Below are 26,152 nucleotides of genomic sequence, written 5' to 3'. Positions count from 1 at the left end.
AGGACTGAGTAATAGATAAGCACAGCTCTGCTATAACATGAGAAAAGCATGGGAAATGGATGTATACTTTAATGTTTCAGAATGAAAATGATGAGTAATCGACTAAAATCTAGCTAAAGGTCTTACATCATGCACGTGTGCAAGCAGAGCCTCGTTTCATGAAATTAATTATCAAGAGCAAGTTACAAATAGTTGTTAAAATCTATTGAAATCGTGCCATTTTATTGGCTGAGACCAAAATTGTCATAGAAATTTAACATTTATTTATATGTATCTTTTATGAAATGTGGACAAGAACGAAAGTTTGGTTCAAACATTCTTAGCTATTTTTTGTCATAACGCGTTAATAAAATTGTAAGGCATCTGACGATCAATCTTTGTCAATGGACATTCTTCTATGATATTCTTCCAACTAAATTATTAGAAATTCACAAATTAATTTGAATCTTTATCAGAGCTCAATCTTCTCTTTAAATCTTTGAAAAATTTGCAAATGCCTTTGTTATACTTTGTGTTTTGATGAACAGATATAAACGAATGTGTGCAGGGGGCGAATGACTGCCAGCAAATATGTTACAACGAGGAGGGTGGATACTCATGTGCGTGCTGGAATGGATACGAGATGGATGGTAGCGGATTTAATTGCACGGGTAGGTTCGATCAAGCTAAAATTTACTTTGAATGTGTTAACGTGTTTCATGACTAAAACTAAAATGTTCTGTGTTTTAAAAGTAACAGTACTACGGTCATAACACATTCACCATTATTACTTTTGTTAAGAGATTTCCCAAGTTGAAATACACTCTAAAGTTAAATAAAAATGAGCAAATTGTGAATAGATTACCTGATGCACTCGTCCACGCTCGCATAAAAGGGCTCGCACGGAACCCAAATCCGACTTGGGTTTAGGGTGCCAGGCTTTATATTAAAATCCTTTCTTTGTTTTGGGGCTCTTTATATGTTAGCCATAGAATGCCAGATGCAATATGTTGGAATTTTCTGAATATACAGGAATAAAAATCCACTTTTTGCAGAGTCATATTTGTGGTATTTCACTCATTTTGTTGTGGAAATCAAGGCTAAATATAGTGCAATCCACACTCAAAAGAATCCTAGCATTTGGTTCAACTCGTAACAAAGTGATTCTATTAAGCGTGATTCGACATTTATATAATTATGGAGATACACATATTTCAGCTTTCCAATCATTAAATATTCAATTGGAAAGAGAAAGTTCATTTAAGGATAATTATCTGTCACCTTTTAATTTCTTAGAAGTAGATATAGCTTCATTTTAATGTCTTAAATATAAACAAAGGGAATGTAATTATTTTTACTAATACAATTGTAACATGATCACGAATACTTTTGTGAAACTAATACAAAGGCAATTTAAATACCCTATTGCAATGCCCATTGATTTAATTTTTGTAATATATGGTTTTTTAATGACTCATTGTAACGATCGCACGTTGCAATAGGTGATGGTCAAGGCTAGTGAAATCATCTTGGGGGTGATTTTGTAAAAGTCTTTGTGAACTTGAAGCCGCAACATGCAAATGTCAGATTGCCAAATTAAAAACAAGAATGTTTACTTCTCCTAGATGTTGACGAATGCTCCAGGAATTCATCGGCCTGTGAAAATGGAATGTGTATGAACCTGGTCGGCTCTTTCAACTGTTCATGTAACTCTGGATATGAAATAAGCAATGACAACATTACTTGCAGTGGTAAGGATTTAATATGAAATTAGTGTCACCTTTTCATCGCATATTTAAAATCTAGATATGAAATAAACACTGACGGTTTTGCGTGAAAAAGTAAGGATGTAATTTCACATTAACGTCACCTTTAGGAGAAGCCGGAAAATTCGATCCGCTTCTGTTACGTTGTGCATTTATAATAAAGAGCGATTTGATTAAAATAATCATTACACTCTCTCTAAATTAGTAATGCAGAGTGAAATTTGTTAGCACTATTTTCGTGAACAAATTTGCAATTTCTTGTTGATTTTCACAATATTTCACAATATTTCATTTAACTTTTTTTTTTTAACTATGAAAGAGTGGAGATTAAAGTAAGTGTTGCCAATTTAAACGGAAAAGCTGATTTATCTAGATCTTTAAAAAAACTCTTAACTGTTGTTGGTGAAGAAAAAATGTTTGCTTTTCCTAGATATTAACGAATGCTCTGCGATTCCATCCGTCTGTGATTCTGAAAATGGAGTGTGTACGAACTTAATGGGCTCTTACAACTGCTCATGTACCCCTGGATATGAATTAAGCACCGATGGTATTACGTGCAATGGTAAGGATAAAATGTCAAATCAGTGTCACCTTTTAGAGACACTTGAAATTGTGATCTACTTCTGTTACATGTTGCCCTTCATGAAAAAGAGCAACTTAATTAAGAATAATCATTTAGCTTCCTAAATTAGCAATTTCAAGTAATGTCGGTAGGGATGTAAAAAAATTGAATTGGTTTTCAGAGATTGTAGAGTGGTTAAAAAAGCTGTCTCCACACAGTTTTAATACCTATTTTGCATTCAAAAAATGAATAAAGACAATATTTTGCTAGATTATGTTAGATTTTTTGTCTCTCAAGATTTTTGAACTTCGGTCTTACCACCTACAGGTGTTTGAATAATAATTTGAAGGATTGTTCACGTTTTAGTAAAACCCTTGGCACAGCAAGAGTAAGAGGCGATTCGACAATTGGACTCTACCCCAATTTGAGTGAAAAGCATTGGAGAGATATTAAGATAATTATGAATATTTGAAATATGAGATCACTAAAGTCTAAACAAATCTCAAAGAGGCAATTTGTTCGGTGGATCGTGATGTATTCAATATATCCCTTTTAAGGGAAGGGGCTCGTCCTGACAAAACAAGGTTGCTTCAAAAGCTAATTGTAATGTGTAAGAAATATATTTATCGTGGTAAACGATACTGCATAATTCAGATGTAAATCATGTGATTAAATAGTGTTTTATTATGTAGAATATATATATATACCTTTTTCGTCTTTATTCCAGTGACATCAAGTGCCACAACTATGCAGCCTGAAACAACACCTAGTGCCACCTCACAAATTGGTAAAGGGATAGGTTTAGTAAACAAATTTCACAATTATCAGTGTCTTGACTGATTAGTACAACATATAAATAAATTAATAATGACAGTCTTGGCACCGGTAAGGATGTAATGAATTTGAATTGCTTTATTGAATTCTTTTAGATTCTTTGTCTCTCAAGATCTGATGTGCCTTGCATTAATACTATAGGAGTTTTAATTCTTGATTTGCCGATGTCACACTTTTAAGGGAAGGGGCTCGTCCTGACAAAACAAGGTTGCTTCAAAAGCTAATTTACAATTGTGTAAAAATATATTTATCCTGGTAAACGATACTGCATAATTCAGATGTAAATCATGTGATTAAATAGTGTTTTATTATGTAGAATATATATATATATACCTTTTTCGTCTTTATTCCAGTGACATCAAGTGCCACAACTATGCAGCCTGAAACAACATCTAGTGCCACCTCACAAATTGGTAAAACGATAGGGTTTAGTAAACACATTTCACAATTACTAGTGTCACGAAAGATTACTACAAAAATTGAATCAAGTAATGATGGCATTCTTGCCATCATTAAGGATGTAATGAATTTGAATTTGAAATCGTGTGAATATATAATGGTGTATAATGTACAATAACTATACCTTCTTTGTATCTTTTCCAGTTTCATCAAGTGCCACAACCATGCAGCCTGAAATAACACCTAGTGCCACCTCACAAATTGGTAAAGGAATAGGTTTAGTAAACGAATTTCACAATTATCAGTGTCTTGACTGATTAGTACAACATATAAATAAATTAATAATGACAGTCTTGGCACCGGTAAGGATGTAATGAATTTGAATTGCTTTATTGAATTCCTTTAGATTCTTTGTCTTTTTTAAGATCTGATGTGCCTTGCATTACTACCATAGGAGCTTTAATTCTTGATTTGCCGATGTCACATTTATGAGAGCCTATTAATGTATATTGTTAATGTTTTGTATTATATATCTGTTTAGTTAACTTTGTATCATTCCTCAATCTACATGTAATCGAGTCAAATATCCCTGCCAAAGGAAAATTGGACATATAATACATTGAATTGAATCGTTTAGAGATTAAACGAAGCGTTATTAATATCTAAGAGTTATTATATTCTATGATATAATTTTGTTGTCGAGCCAACTGCAAACTGTGCCTAAGGTCAACCTTAACTGTAACAGTTATTACTTGTAAAAACATGAGGAACTAACATAAAAAGCACTATTAAACAGATACTCACTTTTTACAATAATGAACTTTAGTGTGGTTTTCATTAGAATGGTAAAATATTTTAACTACTTTTGCACACATACTACATGATGGAGTGACCAAAGTTCGCGAAGATTAAAAATATTCGGAAATGTATTTTTTGGTCCAAATTTGTTCTTATTCTACACAGATTTATTTAGTTCAATCTTTGCTTAATGTCCCTCAAATTTGTTTACTAAAAATTGGTGTCATTAGAAAATGTATCGTCAAAGAATTCTGGAGTTATCGCGATCTAAACATTCGATGTTGGATTAGAATGCGCGGCAACTCGAGAATTGTTTTATTTATTTTTAAAGCGGGGGCCTTAATTCCCGTTAAGGAAGTTTACAGCTTATTTATCACAGAAAGCCTGTTTTGCAAGGCAAGATATACAAGTTTGTACCACTTTTTAAGTACAATACCGAAGGCATCTTTTGTCACTATTTTCATAATTCACCCCCAATTCGACAGCAAATTTCGTTTCTGGTCAATTTTAATTTCCCATCTCCATTTGTGGTATTAGATCTTTCTTTTTTTAAACTACCAATCAATTTGGTCGGTAGATTGTGATGTATTCACTATTAGCAGTGAAATGCAAAGAGCGAAGTCCTTTTAAAGGAAGGCGCTTGTCCCCTTGTCCTGACCGAAAAAAAATGTTGCCAAAAAAAGCTAACTATTCAACCTGTGTAATAAAAATGTATTCACCGTGGAATACGATATTGCAAAATTCAGATGCTGATTATGTACAAATACAGTGTCGTATTATGTAGAATAAGCATACCTTTTTGTCTCCTTTCCAGTGTCATCAAGTGCCACAACCATGCAGCCAGAAACAACACCTAGTACCACCATACAATTTGGTAAAGGAATAGGTTTAGTAAATTCATTTCACAATTACCAGTGTCTTGACTGATTCGTACCAAAAATTACAATCGAAAATGAATGTCTTTTTATTGAAATAACAATTCAGCAGGGATGATTAACATCATCATACAGTTATACTTCATAATAATAATATCTCCGCTTTTATATAGCGCTTACAAAATATATGATGTCTCTATGCGCTTTACAGATATATTATTACCCCGGTCATTAGATTCAATACTTGTCCGCACACACTGTGTGCACAATCTCCACTCCCTGGGGAGCATTCCAGCCATGCGTTACTTGACACTTAACACTGTTTGACCAACAATGACGGTCGCATCTTACCGGGTACCCATTAGACACCTGGGTGGACGGTAGCAAGTGCAGGTTAATATGTTGGACATTGGTGCCGTGTCGGGATTCAAACCCTCGAGCTTCACATCTCCAGTCCAGCGCCTTAAATCAATCGACCACGACATTCCTACCTGGATATGGTACCCTTGATTCCATGTATAATAATTTGCATCTGCTCTGTACCTATAGGGATTAAATGAAAATGACCTTGAACTTGAACTGAGTTATGCAATAACTGACGTTTGCGGTAGATTATGTAGATGACGTAGTCGAGTGGTCTAATCACTTGACTGGAAAATGCAACGTTCATGCGCTCAAGCCTCAGCACGGTAGTTATGTCCCTGAGCAAGGCATTTCATCTGCATCGCTCCCTTCCATCCACGTGCTAAATGGTTAGGGTGCGAAGGTCAATGTAAAAAGACGACTATATCTGGAATAGTTTTTAGGGTTTGGATGATGTGCACTGTAATTTGTGAAATAGTAATTGAGTCCAGTGCCTGGGGTAATGATACTGTAGGCGCGTTGGGCGGTTAGGTCTGGGGTTATGGTCTTGGCTACAATTTGGATTCAGGTTAGGTTTAGAACTAAGGTTGGGTTATGGTTAAGGTTGCAGTTGAGGTTTAGGGGCAATTATTATGATTATGAAGATGGTGATTATTATTGTTATTGTTATCATTATTTCCGCTAAAAATCATCATCATTAATAGTTATGAAAATGCAATCCAACCCTTGCAATAATTTGATTCGTAAGAAAGCAGTACAATAACAGAAACATATTGGCAAAAGTTTGAAATAAATTGAACCAATAGTCAGGAAGTTACGAATGTTTAAAATAAGAGATCACTTAATCTATGTCAATCTCAATTTGACATTTTTGGTGGGTCGATTGTGATGTATTAAAGATTTATACTCAACTGCAAAGAGCTTTAAAATTTTGGTAAGTAGATTGTGACGTAGGACGTGGATAAATCTCCTATTTGCCATGAACCAAATATCACTAATTTCTCTTTTGCTCGTAAGTTCCTTCTCTCTTGGGGCACTACTCAAAATATATTATAGCTAGCATATTGTTATAGATCATCTAAAAATAATAGACCCCCGTGAACCATGAATTTTTGAAACTTTTGTTATTCATTTTATATGTACATGTAGGAACAAATTGGAAATTAGTATGGTACTACATTCACATTGACGCTTTAGCCAATTTGAAGTGCCCATACGTATAGTGATTTTAACTTTCAAAATCATAACTTTCTTATATTTAGTCAGATTTAAATAAAACTTTCATCAGTTTGCTTCTCTGATTTTTCTGTTTTTGTTTAGCGTAGTTGTATGGGTTGGATTTCCATTTATATGTTTTTTACCGATTTCTTCATTCAATTACAGATGTTGGAATTTTCATTTTCGTCACCTTCGAGAACATATTCCAGAACGATCTTGCAGACCCATTGTCTACTGCGTTCATCAATTTGGCAAATGCTCTCTGCAACCGTGTAAGTTTTTACTATGGTTTAACCTCACAGTTTCAGTTTAATTTGTTTTTTTATATTTCACATACATTTTACGCTTAACAATAATTTCACAAACATAATGGTCATAGTTATTCCACACGTCAGGCGCAAGCATATCACTTGCCTCTTGTTCGTAATTTGCCCTTACTACTGTGGGGTCCACTGGACCTAGGTTTTGGAATTCCCTTGAACCAAGAATAGCGCAATCAGTCAGTGTTTATGTATTTAAGCGCAAACTGAAGTTACTATATTTGAGTCGATATCGTCTAGATTTATAGTTGTGATCAATATTTAAGAAAATTAATTTCTATACATGTATAGTTTAGCATAATTCTACTCCCATCTCTCACATCTATTCATCTGTCTGTCTTTGTTTTTGTCTGTGTTTCAGTCCTGTTGCTCGTTGTTTTTTCCTGTTTCTCTTGTTTATAGCCATTATTTAGTAGTCAGTAGATTTTATTATACTTATTTATGTTTATATTTTATCAGTTGTTTAGTTAGTTTAGTTTGTCAGTACTTAAATGTATGCATTATTCTTATCTGACGAGTTTTGTTCTTTTAGGACATATTCATAAGCTACTCATGAGGGACCTTAAATCCACAAGCCTTGCTTTCAACCAAGGTCACCTCGTCTTTCTTTTATAACGCCATATTCTGTAAACTTGTTATATTCATGTCATATGTGTAAAGTGTGTTATGAAAGAAAGATAAATAAAACTTGAACTTGAACTTGAACTTGAATAAAAATCAATCTTTATTACAGAGACAAAAAACGAAGCAGAAAGTGAATACCTTATATAAATTAGCTTGAATGTAATGATTAAAAGATTGAACGAAAAAGAATATTAAAATTGAAAAGAAGAGTGAAATATGGAGTGGCCTATGGAGAAAAATATGCCTGTGTGTTATAGTTATTTTCACTATAGGCTTTCCTCCTAAAGGGACGAGCAATAAATGTCAATCACAGCAATATAATTCGTATTAATAAAGGGCATTGTTAAAGTTAATTTTGTTAAAACAATGTCGCAAATTAGATTATTTTAATAAATTTGCATTACCTGTACAAGATATTAGATAGCATCAGAACTTCCCTGATGTATTTGGATTTGATGTGATTTGACTTAATGTTTATCTATGGCCATATTCCTCATCACAATATGTTGGTATAGTCACATCACATTAAACAGGATGAACCACCCTCTCCACCCCTCCCCACCCCTCCAACAAAAGCACATGTGATCTGCAATTTTAACTAAATATTTTCTTTGTTTTTTGTTTTATCCGGTGGGAAAGTTGTTCAAAAAACTATTTAACAATACCAAGATCTTTTATTTTTTAATGTAGTGTTTTCTTTGGCACGATTTGCTAGTTTTCTACCGAGTCATATTTAAAAAAATGAGAAATATGCCTATGACACATTCCCACATAATCAGCCTAATCATGAATAAAGATTATCATAACATGAACAGTAGACAAGACGGGCATTAGACAAACTTGGAACTAGACTTAATTTTTAAATCGCCGCAAAGAGGTCGGGACTACAATATTGACAAGTGCATATCTGGTTATAAAACCAGAAGAACAATAGACCAAATGGGTAGCAGACTAATCGAAGATTTGACTAAATGGAAATTAGACTAAATGATTATTAGCCTAGATTGTCAATAGAAAACATGATAAGTGAACAAAATGATTATTATAGACGAATTGCATGTAGACCAAAATGAAAACTCAGCGCGCCTGAGTTACGTAGCCAGGGTATAGAAACAAAAATGTTCCTTTCTGACAAAGAGAGTAAAAATTGAAACTTGTTGTAAATACATGTATGCAAATATATGAAACTAATACAAACTGGAAAGTTAACTCTCTAACCTAAAACAATTTGTATAGGGTGAGCCAAACTGTAGTGACTAGTGAATAGCTTTGGGTTTTTCTTCTTCTTCTTTTCTCTAAACAGTTGACCGAGTATTTCAGGAACCTGACAAGTGGCGATATCACGTGCGTCGTACTACGGTTTACAAGCGGCAGTATAGTGGCAGATGTTAACCTGACCTTCCCTGCTAACGACGCCTCCCAGGCACAGAACATCATTGATAATGTCGGAAACGTTACCGCGGTGGATATAGGAAACATTATAGTCAACAATGAAATATACATCACAATCGCCGTCAACTCAAATGGTAAAATGTGACGCACGCGGTAAACCGCAGCGTATTTTTTTTTCCTTGTAATGATAATAACGCAAGTGTTTGCTTCACATTTTCGGTATCTGATAACACAGACCTAAATTGATTACGGGTAGGACATACGTTATGCGCAGTTCCCATTCATGTACACGATATTGAGAGATACTGCCACGGTTTACCTCTTCGTACCTGAACGAACCTTTAACGGCCAGGGCATTGTGTCACGAAACCAATACACACGTTACGTTTTAATGGCATCTCGTTGAAGTTGTACTTATAACGTTTCATGAAAAAAAGCTTCAAAGATCTTTGGAAGCGCATAGAGATGTTATTTCATAACGTAGTATGCGCTATACAAGAATTGAACTATTATTAGTAGTAGTAGTAGTATTTTAATTCAAATACTAAGCTTACTTCTTTTTATTTGTACCTGTATAATACTCACGTATATTACAATTATAATACATGTGAAAGGTAAATTAATATTTTGTTCCCATTGTTATCTTTTGGTGATTATAATATACTACTCAGTAATTGATTCATACGACTGCCAATCAATGTGAATGCATCTGAACCATTATTGCTATTATTGAGTATTTAGCGCCATCTGTGCCAGAGAGGCGTAAAGCGAACTGAGTCACTGCCCTCTGGGTTCTTCTCCCACTACAATGAGGTTTCCCCTACTCTTATACGAATAGTGCAATGGGTTCTTTTCGTGTTAAGGTGCCAATTCTCCTGTACACATGCAGGGCTTTCATTTAACATCTTATTCGAGAGACTACAGTGTTTTCCGCATAAGCCTGCGTGTATGAAACAGGGGAGGTGTGCGTTGACGCACAACGCAGGCTTCATTTATCCATCTGAGTTATAGAGTGGACCCCAAAGATCTTTGGTTGGACAGGCATACCGACTGATTCAAAAGAAGAAGAAATAGTTATTATTTTTAGTATAGTTGCTGTTAGTATTTGTCATCATCTGTGCCAGGGACGGAGAAAGCACATTATATAGGAATAGTTGGAGTAGTAATTGGAGCGCCTTGAGCACCAGGCATGGGCGATATGTGCGCTATATGAATATCCAATATTATTATTATTGTAAGCTTATCTGAGCCTCGACCTCTTGGTGTATTCTTTTCATTGTATATCTTCTTTTTTTTCTTTTCATTCAATAGTTGGGCCAACTACCATGCCAACAGAGACAACAACAGGTAGGCACACTAAATATTTCTAGGCCTTCTATTTTCTATTTACTTCTTTCTCTTCTTCTTCATCTTCATCTCCTCCTTTTTATTTATTTTGTTTCCTTTTCTTCTTTTAATTGTTTTTTTCTTCTTTTTCTTCTTCAACTTCTTCTTTTTCTTGTTCTTCTTATATTTCTTCTCACTTTGTTTCTCGTTTTCTGTCCTACCTTTTCATAATAGTAGTAGTAGTTGTATCAGTAGTATTATAGTAGTAGTGGTGGTGGTACTATAGTAGTAGTAATATTAGCATCATCAGGAGCAGTACTAGTCTTAGCAGTATCAGTAGTAGTACTAAAAATAGTAGTGTTAGTAGTAGTAGTAGTAGTAGTAGTAGTAGAAGTAGTAGTAGTAATAGTAGTAGTAACAGTAATACTAGTATAAGTGGTAGCAGTTGTTGCCATGGTAATAGAAGAAGAATAAAAAAAGAAGAGGTAGTAATAGTAATACATGTAGTAGTATATGATGTCGTGGTACAATAAGTGATAATAATCGACTACGGTAGTAGTCTAATAGGAGTAGTAGTATGGTAGAAGAAGTAAAAGTATAGTAATAGCGGTAGTAATAGTAGTAGTTGTAGTAGTAGTAGTAGTAGTAGTAGTAGCACGTGTAGTAGCAATTGTTATTGTTGCCGCAACAAATTCTTCAGATATATGACAATTCTGCTCTTACCAAATGAAATATAGGGAATTCAGTAGCTTATACCAATTATTATATCTTATCATTGATTACCAGGTTTTATGAAACAGGGTCAAGGGCATCCTTTTTATCAAAACTGTCAGAAGTACAAATTCATGGACATCCTTTTGAACCCTGTGTATTTAATAAAATTAACGCATCTTTCAATCGGATGTCGGAGAACTTGTACTTATGAAAGCTTTATGAAATACTGCCCTGTTGACTAAATTTACTGTATTTTTAATTATGCTCGTTTCTTTCCCGAACCCTTGGTTACCAACTATGCAATGCACAATGCCATCGTCCATAGTTGTGATATATCTGACATGCTTCGGGCAAGGTTTTCGGTCACAAAACGGAAATTTCGTTAGAAAAAATATTCATACAATTTACAAAACAGGTCAATTCCTCCCACTGATTGAGGTAAGCATCAATTCTAAAATAAAAATTTACAATTATGTTTCTCAAATAATTTGAAATAAACATTTAAAACAAATTAATTAGGTAATTTGAAACTATCCCATTGTATTTGATTGCTCACTTTGTAAAAGAATCCGCCAAACAAGAGGATTATTTTTCTGAAATTTAACTCACAAATTCAAAAAATTATGATAAGATAATGTTTCAAACTAACAATTTATAAATCCATTCACGTTGCAGAGCCAGGTGGATTGTCGAATGGAGCGATCATCGCGACCGTGCTAGGTGTCATTGCGAGTCTTCTTGTCATCATTGTCTGCACATTTGGTCTCTTGATACAGGTATCGCGGAGAAACGCAGCAAAGCTTGCTCTAGGGTAAGCCAATTACCACTGTGAATCCAGGGGGTGGGGAGTTTGCAGGCATAGCGATACTTTACCACAGTTCTTGGAGCCTTGAGTAGAGCCTTGAGTAGAGCCTAGCTCCGTCAGTCTCCGATTCTATCAAATACGAACCGGAGCAGCTAAAACGTTCAGAGCATATGCTAGTACGTCATACGCCTAGTATGGCAGTGCAGGCACTGCTAGGCAAAGTGACTGACAAGTGATTGTGCCTGCAAACTTTAGGGTGGGCTATGGAAAAATGTATAGAATAATATATTTTTAAGTAGCTTTCTTTAATTTAAAGGTGAAATTCAAAGAAATTCACAGATATGTCAACTAATGTATCACTAGAAACTGGTAAGCTAAAAAATGTAATGGTATGTCAAACCATTCAAAAGGGGATATGACCCGATTCTGATAACTAAAATCTTTTGCTTGTAAATACACAGGATAGGGGTTAATTAACAATCAAAGAAACCAGACTTTCAAATTGAAAACCCCCCGGAATGATATTAAGGACGGCATTTGTTCCCTCTTCAAACGCCGAACATACCGCAGTGTGTGCAACTGAATATACAATGGCGTCTTATTTTGTTTACAAGCGACAGATTCCTTTTTTTTTGTATCGCTGCATTTGTCATCAGAATAAAACAATGCGTGGGGTTTAGAGTGAGGCAATAGATTATACATTTAGCCTGACGGTAGTGAAGTAAGAATAAGAACTCAAGAGAAGATGAATACACGGGCACTGAAAATGTGTGAGATGTCATGGGACATCGTCTGCTTGTGCAAATCATGTCCATACTGTGATCTCACATATCTCAGCAGCGTTCGGAGAGCTCTTCAGGTGCTATGCCAGGGCTGTATTTAAGTGTTTGTAATTTATAATAATCATTACTTCGAATGTTTCCAAGCATTGAATTTTGATAACCTTGTCGAATCAAAGTTTCAACTTTTCAATAATGAGAATAAAGTTAGTTTTTTAAATCAATGAATATCTACTTCAACATTTAACACAAAAATATCAAAAATGGTGTTATCATTATAAATGTCACTCAAAGTATTTGTATTATAATCATTAGTAGTAGTATTATTCATTATTATCATTACTGTTATCATTTTCATCAATTTTACTCTGTATAATTTTCAATATTTGTATTAGTTTTATTATTGTTATTTTTATCATTATTATTGTTTTCATTTATGTAATCATTATTGTTATTCAATATTTTCACAGAGAGGCGTACCAAAGTCCATACAGCAGGCAAACCCCTGCCCCTTCTTTCTACGGTGATGATCCGTGGGAGAATTCGACGAGCTATAATTCTCTCGATCGCCGCGAATATGCAGTTGGCCGAGCGGTAGAAAGACTCGCACACGACCGTGGATACGGACAAGATGTAAGTTATTTGGATAAAACTTTACTAGAAATACTAAAGGTAGAGGAAAATTGCAGTTTTTTATGTTGGATCTTGTGGGTGACCTGGTTAGCACTTTTACGGCAACATTACAGGTCATAAATGACTATTGCCGTAAACGCCGATAACGTTGGGTGACCTTAGTCCTAAAGGGGAACTGCTCTACTTGTAGCTACTTGCGCCCTCTATATAGAAAATAATTCCTAAGCGGGACCCGTTGGTCCAGCCCTGCTTTATCTATTTTATATTTAGTATGGATTTGGAATCTTAACTTTATTTCACATCTTCAAATATTATATACTTTATTATATACCTCACTTAAGAAATCCAGCCATCTGATTGGTCGAAATTGCATTCATAAACTTCAACTATTTCTGTAAAATTCCCAGTAACCATGGTTATTGGGAAAATAGTTCAGTCTCCATGGTTACCCCATAGGTTTACATGTTAAAAAATGGTCTGAGCGATCGAGGATACCGTACGTGTGCGAAGAATTGGTCGGTAATTTCAATACAATTGAATCTCGATCGATCTTACCGACAATTTTATCTTGCATTGTTCACATGAAGACGAAAATAAACTTCCAAAAACACAAAAACAACATCTGCCGATAGATCTTGATCTAAATTCGTGCCAATATGCATTGCAAAAGTAAAAGAAGGGCCTGTTTAATGGAGCAGCCGCGAAGCATCCACCACGCGAAGCCGTTTTCAATTCATTGTAATGTATAAATAAGAAAAAAACTGCTATGTACGGTAACAGAGCGCGATAGCCGAGCGGTTTAAGGCGCTGATTTTAGATACATCACCTGTTTTACGCAAGAGATCGAATCCCATCTTCGACAAAAGTTTTTTTTTTTTTTTTTTTTTTTTTTTTTTTTTTTTTTTTGGCATATAAAAGTATTAATGACTGCTTTAACATTCGAGAAATAGTTGTTTTTATACGCTGTCGGGAAGGTTACAATTGGGCTATTGCCCTCGGCACGCCTCGGGTAATAGCACAGTTCTAACCTTCCCTTGAGCGTATATAAACAACTATTTCTCTCAAAACAGTCATTAATACTATACTATAAAAAAAGGTATAATAAATCTAACGTCATATACCTGTATAAAAATTGATATTAAAAGCAATCAATTCAAATCTGAATTTAAATACTTAGATTAATATGAAGGCTAGAAAACTAAATGTTTTGAGGAAAATATGGTAATATATCGTTTATAGTTAAGGCGTAGTATGGCATAAGAAAATATAGGCAAAATTTGGTAATTTTTTTTGTGATTGGTGTGTTAAAAGTTTTCATGTGATTTCCTTTTTTTCAGTACGATCAATTCGAGATACCATACGTCGTTGGAGGAGATGAAGTTGTGAGTATCTTAGAAACACCATTAACTTGTAAAATGTATATAATCTTTTAGAGGCTAATTGTGTGTAAACTTGTAACACGATCGAAAATACTTTTTTGTAAAATCATCCTACTCAATAGCCTTGTTTAGCATCTAGTGACGGGGCCCGCCCCCCCCCCCCCCCCCCCCTCCGAGAACGGACGGACCCCATGCGTGTTACCAAAATGTCCTTTGGTAACAAAATAAAAAGGTCGACCCTTATTGACTTTACACACCAGACTTTTGCTGAAAGGGGGGGGGGGGTGATGAAAAGGCTCGTATAACAAAAGCGTACCCTAAATAATACTGAGTGGGGAGTGGGGGGCCGGGTGACGGGGAAGTCCACCCTGATATTAAGTGGGTTATACTAGAAGCAGAAAAGAGGTCAATAAAAGTTTGAGCAAATTCCCATTAAAAGTATTAGAAAGTTAAAGTATTTTTGAAATTTCGATCAATCAAACAAAAATTGAATTAAATACACATGTTACATGTAGGTTACATGTTTCTTAAAATGTAAACAGAACTTAATATAAATGGCAACTTCCAACTAACCTATTAAATGGCTGTGTTGGGGTCTGAATTCAAAATGGAGGAAATTCCCATGTGCACAGTAATTTATGGCGTAGAAGTAGTTCATGACATGAAACTGAAAAACTGAAATATGCTTAAACTATTTTTGTCTTTCTCCTTCTTGTTCTCTTTATCTTTTTCTTTTTACTTTCTTTTCTTCTTCTTCTCGTTATCTTCTTCTTTCACTCCTTCTTCATCTTTTTCCTCTTCTCCTAGTTATCTTCTTCTTCTTTCACTCCTTCTTCATCTTCTTCCTCTTCATCTCCTCGTTATCTTCTTCTTCTTTCACTCCTTCTTCATCTTCTTCCTCTTCTTTTCCTCCTCGTTATCTTCTTCTTCTTACACTCATTCTTCATCTTCTTCCTCTTCTTCTCCTTCTTAACTTATCTCTTCTCCTTCTTGTCTTTAAATTCAACAGCGTGGTGTTGAACGGAACCCCTTTGCCTTCTACTATTGAAGAAATGTTTCAGACGATGGATTAGGAAATCAATGATTATTATTTTTTAAGAAGGCTCTGGGAAAGATAAAGAATTTTTTTATGAGCTGTATGTAGGAATATTCTATGGAAAAATACCTCTTAAAACAAATTCCACTTCAAATGCTTATATATTCAACATTATTTCGACAACAAATTGCTAAAGTTTTTGGACTCTCAGTAATACCGAGGCGATTTTTTTAATCATTTTTATGATTCTAAAACCTAACAGAAAACACCAATTGTTATATGCTTACCCCGTAATTGTTTTCTTCTAATTACTATCAAACACTTCTTTTTTACAATGAAGTCACATGAGCAGAAACGAGCTTATCTTTAAGTAGCGTAATTTTGTTACTTGGATTGCTCATTTTGCATTTGCCCTTTTTTTCTTAATCTGATCAACAAATCACCTTCCACTGAATGATTTATTGATTCATTATTTTCATTTATAGATGTTGCTTTAATTATATATAAGGCAATTAATACTTGCTTTTGGGAGAGACAGGGTTTCGTCTGTTTTTTAGCTAACAAATTTATAATCGGATGAAAACCATGACGATGTCTAGTTATGTTATATATATAATCTGGCAGTACATGTATAATTTTAATGTACCGGGATTACAGGTGTATAAGGCAATTAATACTTGCTTTTGGGAGAGACAGGGTTTCGTCTGTTTTTTAGCTAACAAAATTTATAATCGGATGAAAATCATGACGATGTCTAGTTATGTTATATATATAATCTGGCAGTACATGTATAATTTTAATATACCGGGCTTACAGGTGTATTAGTAATTCAAATGCAGCTGTGTTTTTTTTTAATCACTTTAACAAAAACAAGTAGATACCCAGTACTCCACAAAAGAATGAAGTTAAGGACTATGAAGATAACATATTTAGGACAATTTTAGAAAATGCCTTCGCACAAACCTCACACGAACATAAGTCGTTGTTGTTTATATTTATCTTGAAGTAGCGCCATTTTGTTATTTGTATCACTCATTTTGCGATCATTCATATCATAAATATATATTACTATAATTATATGCAAGGCAATGGATACTTGCCCAGTGGGAAAGACAGGGTTTCGTCTGTTTTTTAGATAACAGTTAGAGTGTATATATAATCTGGTAGTTCATGTGTATGGCCTAGAAAGAAAAAAAGATGTTGTATTGCCATTTAGGTGCCAGAACCTTGGTCAGTCGGTCGGATTTTTGTTTTCCCCTCAAAACAGCACCGTCACCCCAAAAAATAGAAACCGAGAACGTCGCCCAAATCTCGCTGGTGTCTAGCTGGTGCAGTGCATGGTATATACACGTACACGAGATTTCAAACTAGGGCCGCAGAAGACGTGTGAGAATTTGGGGAAAATTTGATGATTTTATTCATTTATAATTATATCCCAATTTGAGCACCAAAAAAAAAAAAGTTTTTTAATTCAATAAACATTTATTTTCTAAAATATGGTTTTAGACAAAATATTAAAAAGCCGACCGTACATTTTGTTTTAGATGTTTGGGTCGGTCACGAAGGGCAAAACAACATCTGATTTTTACGCCTTATGTTAATGTAGCAGGCTTACAGGTTTATTAATAATGTAGGTGCTGGTATTTTGAAATCACTTTAAAATGGTGAGTATTTTACGGACGAATGGTTCAGGAGTATTAAGATAACATACATAGGACAACTTTAGAAAATGATTTTGCACAAAACCTATAAGGTATATAAGTCGTTGTTGTTGTTATTATTTTATTTATGGTTTGCAACTAGTCTTCATTAATTATATTTGCAAAAAACATTCTTTTTTTAATTTAGGTTGATGTTATGTTTTTATTTAACTGCTAAGAAAGCGTGTGTATGCTTGTAAGTAAGCAACAGGCTTTTAAGAGAAGTTTAAGTTCTGGGGAGAGGTGAAAACTTAAAAAATGTATAGACTTCGACTTTTACTTCGTATTATCTCTACACTGTTGTCGGAATATTATTTGTACTTCTTTTCTTAAAGGTATCCGATAACTTTGTCTTAGATCCTTTTAACAAATCCTTGATATAGCTCATGCTGCAATGATAATTATAAACCTTTAGGTCAGTCAGGAACCCCCTGACTTTTGCAAGCCGATCGCCTGTCTGATTATCAAGATATTTATGATTGAAAATCGAAATCACATTTTGCGTTTGCCAAACGGTATAACACTACAGTCTATTAGGGAAAACGAGTAAAGTAAAACCGATCACTCAAAGTTTTGATTTACTTTTTTGAGGCACTTCCCGGCAGTGATTGAATTTTTATAGCGCTTAGAGACTTCGGTGGTAAGCGCTTTATAAGTAACGTTTTTATTATTATTATTATTATTATTACTTCGTGACAAGTTTGAAGCACTTCTTGATAAGTTTGAAGCACATTTTGTTTAGGGTTAATATAACACCATTCGCAGACACTGATAACTCGTAGGGCCGTGCATCTCAGATTTAACATTGTTAAACGATCCCTTTAACATGATTGTAACAATATTATTCATTCTTGATAGATAAAGGTATATCTCCTCATGACCTAATAGCACTATACATGACTCTTTAGATCGATCAGTTAAATAGTATAATTCATCCGAAGATCCTCGCGTGAAAGCTAGGTGGGAATTTTTCATGGTAAAGTGGATCATTCACCTGATTCTCAATCCAAGGGTTGAGGGTTCGAATCCCAGTCCAGCGATTATGCTATTTAGCAAGACATATAATCCCACATTGCTTCAGTCCACCAAGATGTAAATGGGTATCTGGCAATTGATGGGGTTATGCTAATAACAGGGCCTTCAGGAACAACGTCACCAAAGTTGAGTAGAAGCAGTTTTAGTAGTAATAGTAGCATCTTCATCATCAATATTGTTATTACTATTATTAATCGTACTATAATTACTATTATTGCTATTTTTACTAAGAAATATTGTTAGGCTTCTCTCTTTTTAATCTAGGATCATGTTTGTTCAAATAAAAGTTTAAATTCCAATTTGCTTAAAGGGATAGTTGAGTTCTGTTGCAGAGGGCGCCACACAAAATAATTATGTGTGAGATAATGAAAAACTGAGTGTCCAATTTGAGAGAACATACAATTTAAATGACAAAATCATCTTTGTTTGATCAAAATCGGTTCAGAGACGGCTGAAATATCCATAAATCATAACGATTTCTTATACTTGGTTACCACCACAAATATTCGATAATTTAAAAAAGCCGTTGAAAAAAAACGAAATAGCGCCTTTTTCGTCGTATATCAGCCAATGCCGATGTTTGCTTTTTTTGTTGTTGGCTTTTTTTGTGTTGGTTATATTACGCACAACCAGCCGGCCCATGTATAGTTATTTTTAATTAATAAATGAATTAACGGTCACCGTATTTTTTTAAAAGTAGAGCTGAAGGGGTATGATCGTATTGGCTAAATTTCACACATTTTGGGGTCTAACATTACCTTCATAACAATTTAAGGTCTTAAAGGGGCACTAGAAATGCCATATATAAGAATAAGAGCAATAACCATGCACTTTGAAGGCATTTGCGGTCTGAAAACCGAACTTAACTATTCCTTTATGCTGTTGGAATCACATGAATTGCTCAATTTAACTTGGCATTCCTATACATGTTGTCAACATTTTCTGCTTTAACTTAGACAGTAAACGTATTATTCTTATCATGGTACCAGTGTCTTCCATCATGTATAATCTTTAAAGGTTGACACGTAATAAAGGGTTATATTTTGCATACTACTTAAAAGATTGTAACTTGTAGTTTATGCTCCGATCGTGAGTGTTGTACTGTGGAATAGTGATCATGGTTATACATACATTAGGGACTTTTAGATTCGCACGAAGACAATGTAGATTGCTACGATCGACGTCCTTTTAATGCACTGCCTTGGATGGACGTCACACGTATCAGTCCACGCAAATTTAAAAGTCCCTATAAATTATGTATGCACGACGCTTTTAATTGACTTTAGTCCATGATAAGACTTTTATAATAAATATATAATAACAGCGGTATTAAATCACTGATATTTCTTCACAATTTTTTTATTTTTTACAAAAAATAGATCTGGAGCAGACTTATCCGGTCGAAATGCACCATTAAGCATCAGAATGAGCTTTTGAGTGAATGTGTGTGTTGGGATGTGTGTGTAATTATACAACTTCTAATGATTTACATAATGCTCATTTATTGGTGGTACTAAATCGGTCTTTATTTTTCTCAAAACTCAACACTCTCCCATTGATATATATACAGTGCGCCCCAGAAAAAAAACGAAACCGAGAATTGTTGCATCTGCTCTAGTGTAAGAGCAACAAGAGCACTACGTCATCTGCGAAGAAGAGTTTTCTCACGAGATTTGTGTAGACTTAGATTCGAAGTGTTTACTGTATATGTATATACTACGTATTTAAGTACGCACTTGTGTATGTGTATATGTATATTAAAACCGGCTCACACTATGACAAATAGGGTGTACCGCAAGCTACGTTAAGCTGCCAATAGCAATATTGAATTTCCCGTCAATCATCGTTTGTTGCCTTCAATTGTCGCTGTTGTCAACGACCATTGACGGCAAAACAACGGCAAGTGACGTCACATCTCGAACCCTGACGACACATCGCGCGGCAAGTAACGAAATTGTAACGATCTTAGTGCGGCGATGGATTGCATATTTTGGCCGTAGGGTGACGGTTGATGACTGTTGATGGCGAGCCGTTTGCGAGTTCCTGCGGCATTGCAACGATGATCTGCGATGGGTTACGATTTTGTGACGAAAGTCCAGGATTTTAAAATTTTAGTGCGATATATTTCACGTTTTGTGACTTCAGTGACCCGCACATTGATGTCGGCCGCTGAATCACGTCATCGTCGCCGAAACCCAACGTCAGCCGCCGTTCCTTGCCGCCGGCCAATCCGCTGCCAGTCGTCTGACCTCGTTCCTTGTTGCTGGGCTCCGTCGAGACATCGTCACTCGCCGCCCAGACAACGTCCGATTTTGGTCGTCAGACGTTCCCTCCTGTATCCATTCGTCCCTTGTCGTCGTGTTGTCGCTGAAGGTCGTTCCCACCCGTCAGCGAATCTTGGTTTTCCCCATTTTGCCGTCGCTTTACCGCCAAACTGTAGTGATTGTCACGTCCTTCGACTTTCGCGGGATCTTTGTCGCTACTATGTGAGCCGGCCTCGGTAATTGTACCAATGGCTGTGTGTGTTATTTATTTAAACGGTCTAATTTAAAATGTTTTTGCTTGCGAATAGGATCGAGTAGGTTTAGTCCGAGGTCAATTATTATAGTTCTTTTACAATGTTTCTTATTTCAAGATGACATATTAAAAGTAATCCATATATTTAGTAGCCATTTTGTTGCCATTAACCGAACGTTAGGTTCAAAATGTAATCGAAAAAATGATAACAGAAAAGTGGAAAGGTAAAGTAGATTGCAGCATTTCATTTGAACAACCTTTTTGTTGATATTTACAACTGTGAATGTTAAGCCCCCCCCCCCCCCACCCCCACTTTTTTTCTCTCTCTCTCTCTCTCTTCTGCCCCCATATATCTCTCTCTTTCTCTCTTCTTCTCTCTCTCTCTCTCACACTCTCTCGCCATTGAAATTCGAATAATTTATTTTAATAGGTAGATTTAATTTCTATCATGGAGCACTATTTTACGAACTTCATGTCGTCGACGACCGAAAGTAATTTCTATGTCACTCTTTACAGTTAGCTAACAAGAAATCTAGCTACCCAAAATAAATCTTTATAAAAACACACTCTCGTAATGTACAACTCAGTCTTATTTTTGTTCTTATCATTTTAAATGCTTCGACAAATATATTTATGCTGATGAGTGACATTCTCTCAACATCTCAACGTTCCAATATACTGGGAAAAGATGTTACTTATAATTAAAATGAAACACATATATCACGTATAGAGATTGCCTCATAGGAGAAACAAAAGCCAATTTCCTCGATCATTAATTTCACTGCTGATGTTTTGAAGACGGATGAACATTTCCACCACGTTTCATGTCAGTATTAGAATTAGTTTCTCTTCCATCTCTCCGTAAACTACACTCCAGTTTCCTCTGTTACTATCAAGAATAATTCCAAGTTCGTCAACACACCCACGGACACTCTTACGCAGAAATATATGGTTGAACGAGAGCCTTAGTATAAAATATAATACATTTTCATTATAAACAGATTCGTTTCATGTCAGTATTAGAATTAGTTTCTCTTCCATCTCTCCATAAATTCACTCCACTTTCCTCTGGTACTACCAAGAGTAATCCCGAGCTCGTCAATACACCCATGGACACTCTGTCGCAGGAATATATGGTTGAACGAGAGCCTATGTATGAAATATAATACATTTTCATTATAATGAAATTCACATGAAGAAATGGATATATTGTAACATTCAAATGTGATAGTATGATAACTAAATCTTAATTGTAACAATCTACAAGCACTGGGCAACGTCCGGTAATGAGGGCATTCTGTTAGCATGACATACTACATAATCCACATGTTAAAAAAATATCTCATGGCACAAGCCTTGAAAACAACATATATAGAAGATAATTGTTTTCCCAACTGCTAAGAAAGCATGTATATGATTGCAAATATGCAACCAGTGGACCGACGGCAATAGGGACTTTTAGATTTGCGTGGACTGATACGTGTGACGTCCATTCAAGGCAGTGCATTAAAAGGACGTCGATCGTAGCGATCCCCATTGTCTTCGTGCGAATCTAAAAGTCCCTATTAACTCCTCTCCGATGGACTTGGTATTGAGGATGAATGCCTTATCAAAGGGCACTAGTACATTGACATGGTTTTAAACCCGCGAGCTCCCGGTAACAATACCACTGCTCTGACAATGATCCACACATATTGTTCACTTCATGCTTTGTGCACTTGTAAGCATTTATCAGGACGCCAATGATTGAATTCTTGATATCAAGAAATAGGAATAAATGTTAAACGGCTTTTCATAGACACGCACGATCAGTGGATGTTTACGCCGTTCTCGCCCACTCAATCTAAAAGTCCCTCATGGTTCTTGAGCCAGGTGAGTGGCCAGCTTGATATGTTAGCTGATCGTAGCTAATCAATTTATGAGGTACAAAAGCAGATCACACTTATCAATTCTTTTATAAGTATTTAGTGTTGCAATTGAATACATGTATATAATATTCCTAATTATATATATGTTTAATTGAGTAAACCTTGAAAACAACCTTGTACTAATTTTTCATGCAAGCCTGTTTTGAAATGTTTGAACAAGATATAAGTACTAATCTGAAGATAACTGTGAAAACAGCTATTAAACGAAACTAAACTTGCGGAGCTATAACCTATGCTTCCCTGAATCCATGGACCGCTTCTCCTGCTACCCATTGTACCTCTCCGTTCTCTCTCTTCCGGCCCCTACATTATTACATTGTGCTCTGATTGATGTACGCTGCTATTTGTACACAACACCGCAAACTATTTAAAAAAGATATTATCATTGACCTCAGGGCATAGTTAATTATGTCACAAATATTTTTGAAAAATATTATTCGGTTGGTTCTATGCTAGTGCATATTGTACGGAATATTTAATCACACCCCCACCCCCAATCTTTTGAACCGAACCATCCTTTACAAATTATTTTTACTTGCTCGCGCAAGTAACTTCTTTATTGAACGGAAACAGGATCATGTACGTGTATAATAATTGTCTGCTATACATATCTTATAACACCCACGCCTTCAGAGACAAAAAAGGCATTTTCTGTACGAGTAAATATATGAATCAGACGCCTTACTGGCTCCGAACAGATGTATCGTTTAACAATTTAATTCATCGTGACGCCATATTAAGGGCAATCACTGTTATGGAGTTAGATAAGAACAAATTAATTCACAAATAAGTTTGTTTTTATCATTCCTTTCGGCTGTATCAGTGAATTGACCATGTGTGTGTAATGGTAACAAGCAGGGCCTCGCAATCCAACCCTCGTTTCATTTGTATGAAACAGGAAGATTTGAAAAACAGAATGGAAAAAGTTTGAAATAAATTGGAAAAATTATGGGTGTTTGAATTCATGCAAATCGCAAATTACTTATTTGGTCACTGGATATTAACGTAGGGCCACGGACAACTACCCCATCTGTCGATTACAAAAATGTCATATTTTTTGGTTTTCTTCGAATTATCTTCTCCCTTGGGGCATGTCTCAAAGTATATGGTGGGTTCTTTAAAAAGAAAAGACCCTCCTGACTCTTACATTTTGGAAGATGGACAGTTTAGTCATTTTGTGTTGGAAAAAATGGAAAAGTTGTCCGGTACTTTGTCACAGTGGCACTACCGATTTAACCAATATGAAGTCCCTATTTTTCAAATTTCAAAAAATCTAAACATTTCTGTCAGCTTTCATCAATCTAATTATTTGTTTTGTTATGTTATCTCTTAGAGTAGTCTACTTTAAAAATTGGATTTCTGTTTAGCAGTCAACAATTTTGTTTCTAATGCGATAACCTTGTCAATAAAACATTAACAGATTTATATACACATAGAAAGTCAAGTTTTAATGAAGCTTAAATATATTGTTTATGTATTTCATAAATGAAAACGTTACCATACTACACATGTGAGAAATTGGATGATACATCGACATGCAAGAATCAAATAGGACGCCAATGTTCATTATTGTTTTGAAGAGCTAATCAGTGTGCCACCAACATCAAACTGAACATTTGAAACTTTGCAGATTGTGAGCTGAAGCAGCAACTAAACATTAGTCTTTGAATTAATCTTAAACTATTTACTATACCATTTATTGCCTAATATCTGAATTACAACTTTGAAGATTGATACATGCGTTATCAAGAGCTCTTAGGATTAAAGGTAACTGTATGTCATCACATCAGCATAACGATTATAGCTAATACTGTAGCATGATGTCAGACGATATCTCAAATAGGAAGAGTGTAGATTTAGTACCATATAGGTCCTATTATAAAATGGCTCTAGTATGTTAAGCATCGTGATTGGTCACATGACATGCACTTTTTTTGATGCATGGATAATACGTGCCTTCACGGTTGTTTCATCGCAAAGCATGCCGGGACATAATTCTAGTCCATTTTCACCTTCGCCGTGATCAGCTGTCCTGTTACCCGATCCCTTTAAATGTGTTTGCATTAAAGGTGGTACCCCCCCCCCCCTTCTCAGCAAAAGTCCAGTGTGTAAAGTCAATACTGGCAGATCTTTTTCTTTGTTACGAGCCAGAGATTTTGGGAACACGCATGCGGTACCTCCGTTCCCGTTCCTGGAGGGGGGGGCGGGGATGGTACTACTTCTTCATAAGATGTCAACTTATATGCATTGCATTAAACCTGTTGATATTGATCTAACTTGTATTCATCTCATGGTTATATTTATTTTATCAATAAAATAAAACAACACAGAGAAGGTTGTAGATGAGTACTAAGCAATCATTACTGTATGTAGGACGCCGAGTTGAAGTTATTCATGATTTATTCAAGAGAGGAAGGTCAGGCAGACCTGATGTTTTAAATATTTAACAAGAGAAAAATCATAGAAACAGAGAGAGGCATCGAGAGAGATGTCGACGCTTAATGAAAGAGAAAGAGTGATAATAAGGAGAGAGGAGAGAGAAAGAGACAGAGAGGGGAGGGAGAGATAGAGAGGGAGAGCAAGAATTAGGTGTAAAGAGGAAGATCTAAGAGAACAAGAGATTAAATTTGACAAATGTACACGTTTCCATGTACCTTTACTTAATTTATATTATAATGTAAACGATATTGTGATGGTCTTTGCTTAATTTTAGTTTGCCTTCTTTCCTTTAGCTTTATCTTCTAATTTACTATTCTAATTTAGTAAATGTTAGTATAAATATAATTTTGATTTCTATCTCTTCCCCTATGTCATAGCCTCCATTCTTGCTCTCCCTTCCTCATGTTAGTCCATCTCTCTTTCTCTCTCTGTGTAATGATAACCCCTCTATCAATCTTTTCTCCATAAACTCATGATATGTTCCTCCTCTTCTCCTTCTCGTTCATCATCACAATCATCATCATCATCTCAAAACTGTATTAATCAATCTATAAGACTCTTTAGATTGATCAATACAGTTCTTATAACATATGACCTTTATGTACAAACAATAAACCAAATGGTCACAATCATTTAATAAAAAGTGGTAAGAACAATTATTCCAACTCTATGGGCAACAACGTAATCTCCATTTTCTCCTCCTCGTTCAAATATTAGCTTCTTTTTCATTC

The 26,152-nt window shown here is 35.2% G+C and overlaps 2 protein-coding genes across 2 annotated transcripts in view; both read left to right on the top strand.

The window, feature by feature from the left end:
* The window catches only part of LOC105443580 (mucin-like protein), a 33,459-nt gene extending 24,169 nt beyond the window's left edge, over window positions 1–9,290 (top strand). Inside the window, exons 19-26 of the mRNA XM_030989604.1 lie at window positions 528–650; window positions 1,605–1,730; window positions 2,176–2,307; window positions 3,035–3,094; window positions 3,745–3,804; window positions 5,153–5,212; window positions 6,960–7,066; window positions 9,042–9,290. Coding sequence (XP_030845464.1) covers window positions 528–650; window positions 1,605–1,730; window positions 2,176–2,307; window positions 3,035–3,094; window positions 3,745–3,804; window positions 5,153–5,212; window positions 6,960–7,066; window positions 9,042–9,275 — 902 coding nt within the window. The 3' untranslated portion in view covers window positions 9,276–9,290. The remainder of the gene's footprint in view (window positions 1–527; window positions 651–1,604; window positions 1,731–2,175; window positions 2,308–3,034; window positions 3,095–3,744; window positions 3,805–5,152; window positions 5,213–6,959; window positions 7,067–9,041) is intronic.
* Window positions 9,291–10,448: 1,158 nt separating this feature from the next.
* LOC105443031 lies at window positions 10,449–17,898 on the top strand. The gene is made up of 5 exons (XM_030989603.1): window positions 10,449–10,477; window positions 11,846–11,981; window positions 13,225–13,387; window positions 14,725–14,769; window positions 15,776–17,898. Exons 1-5 carry the CDS (start codon window positions 10,456–10,458, stop codon window positions 15,812–15,814), a joined length of 405 nt encoding a protein of 134 aa, XP_030845463.1. The 5' UTR covers window positions 10,449–10,455; the 3' UTR covers window positions 15,815–17,898.
* Window positions 17,899–26,152: the final 8,254 nt, after the last annotated feature.

This window comes from Strongylocentrotus purpuratus, unplaced genomic scaffold (assembly GCF_000002235.5).
Source record: "Strongylocentrotus purpuratus isolate Spur 01 unplaced genomic scaffold, Spur_5.0 spur5_scaffold_18, whole genome shotgun sequence".
Taxonomy (NCBI): domain Eukaryota; kingdom Metazoa; phylum Echinodermata; class Echinoidea; order Camarodonta; family Strongylocentrotidae; genus Strongylocentrotus; species Strongylocentrotus purpuratus.
This window is presented reverse-complemented; position numbering and strand designations above follow the sequence as displayed.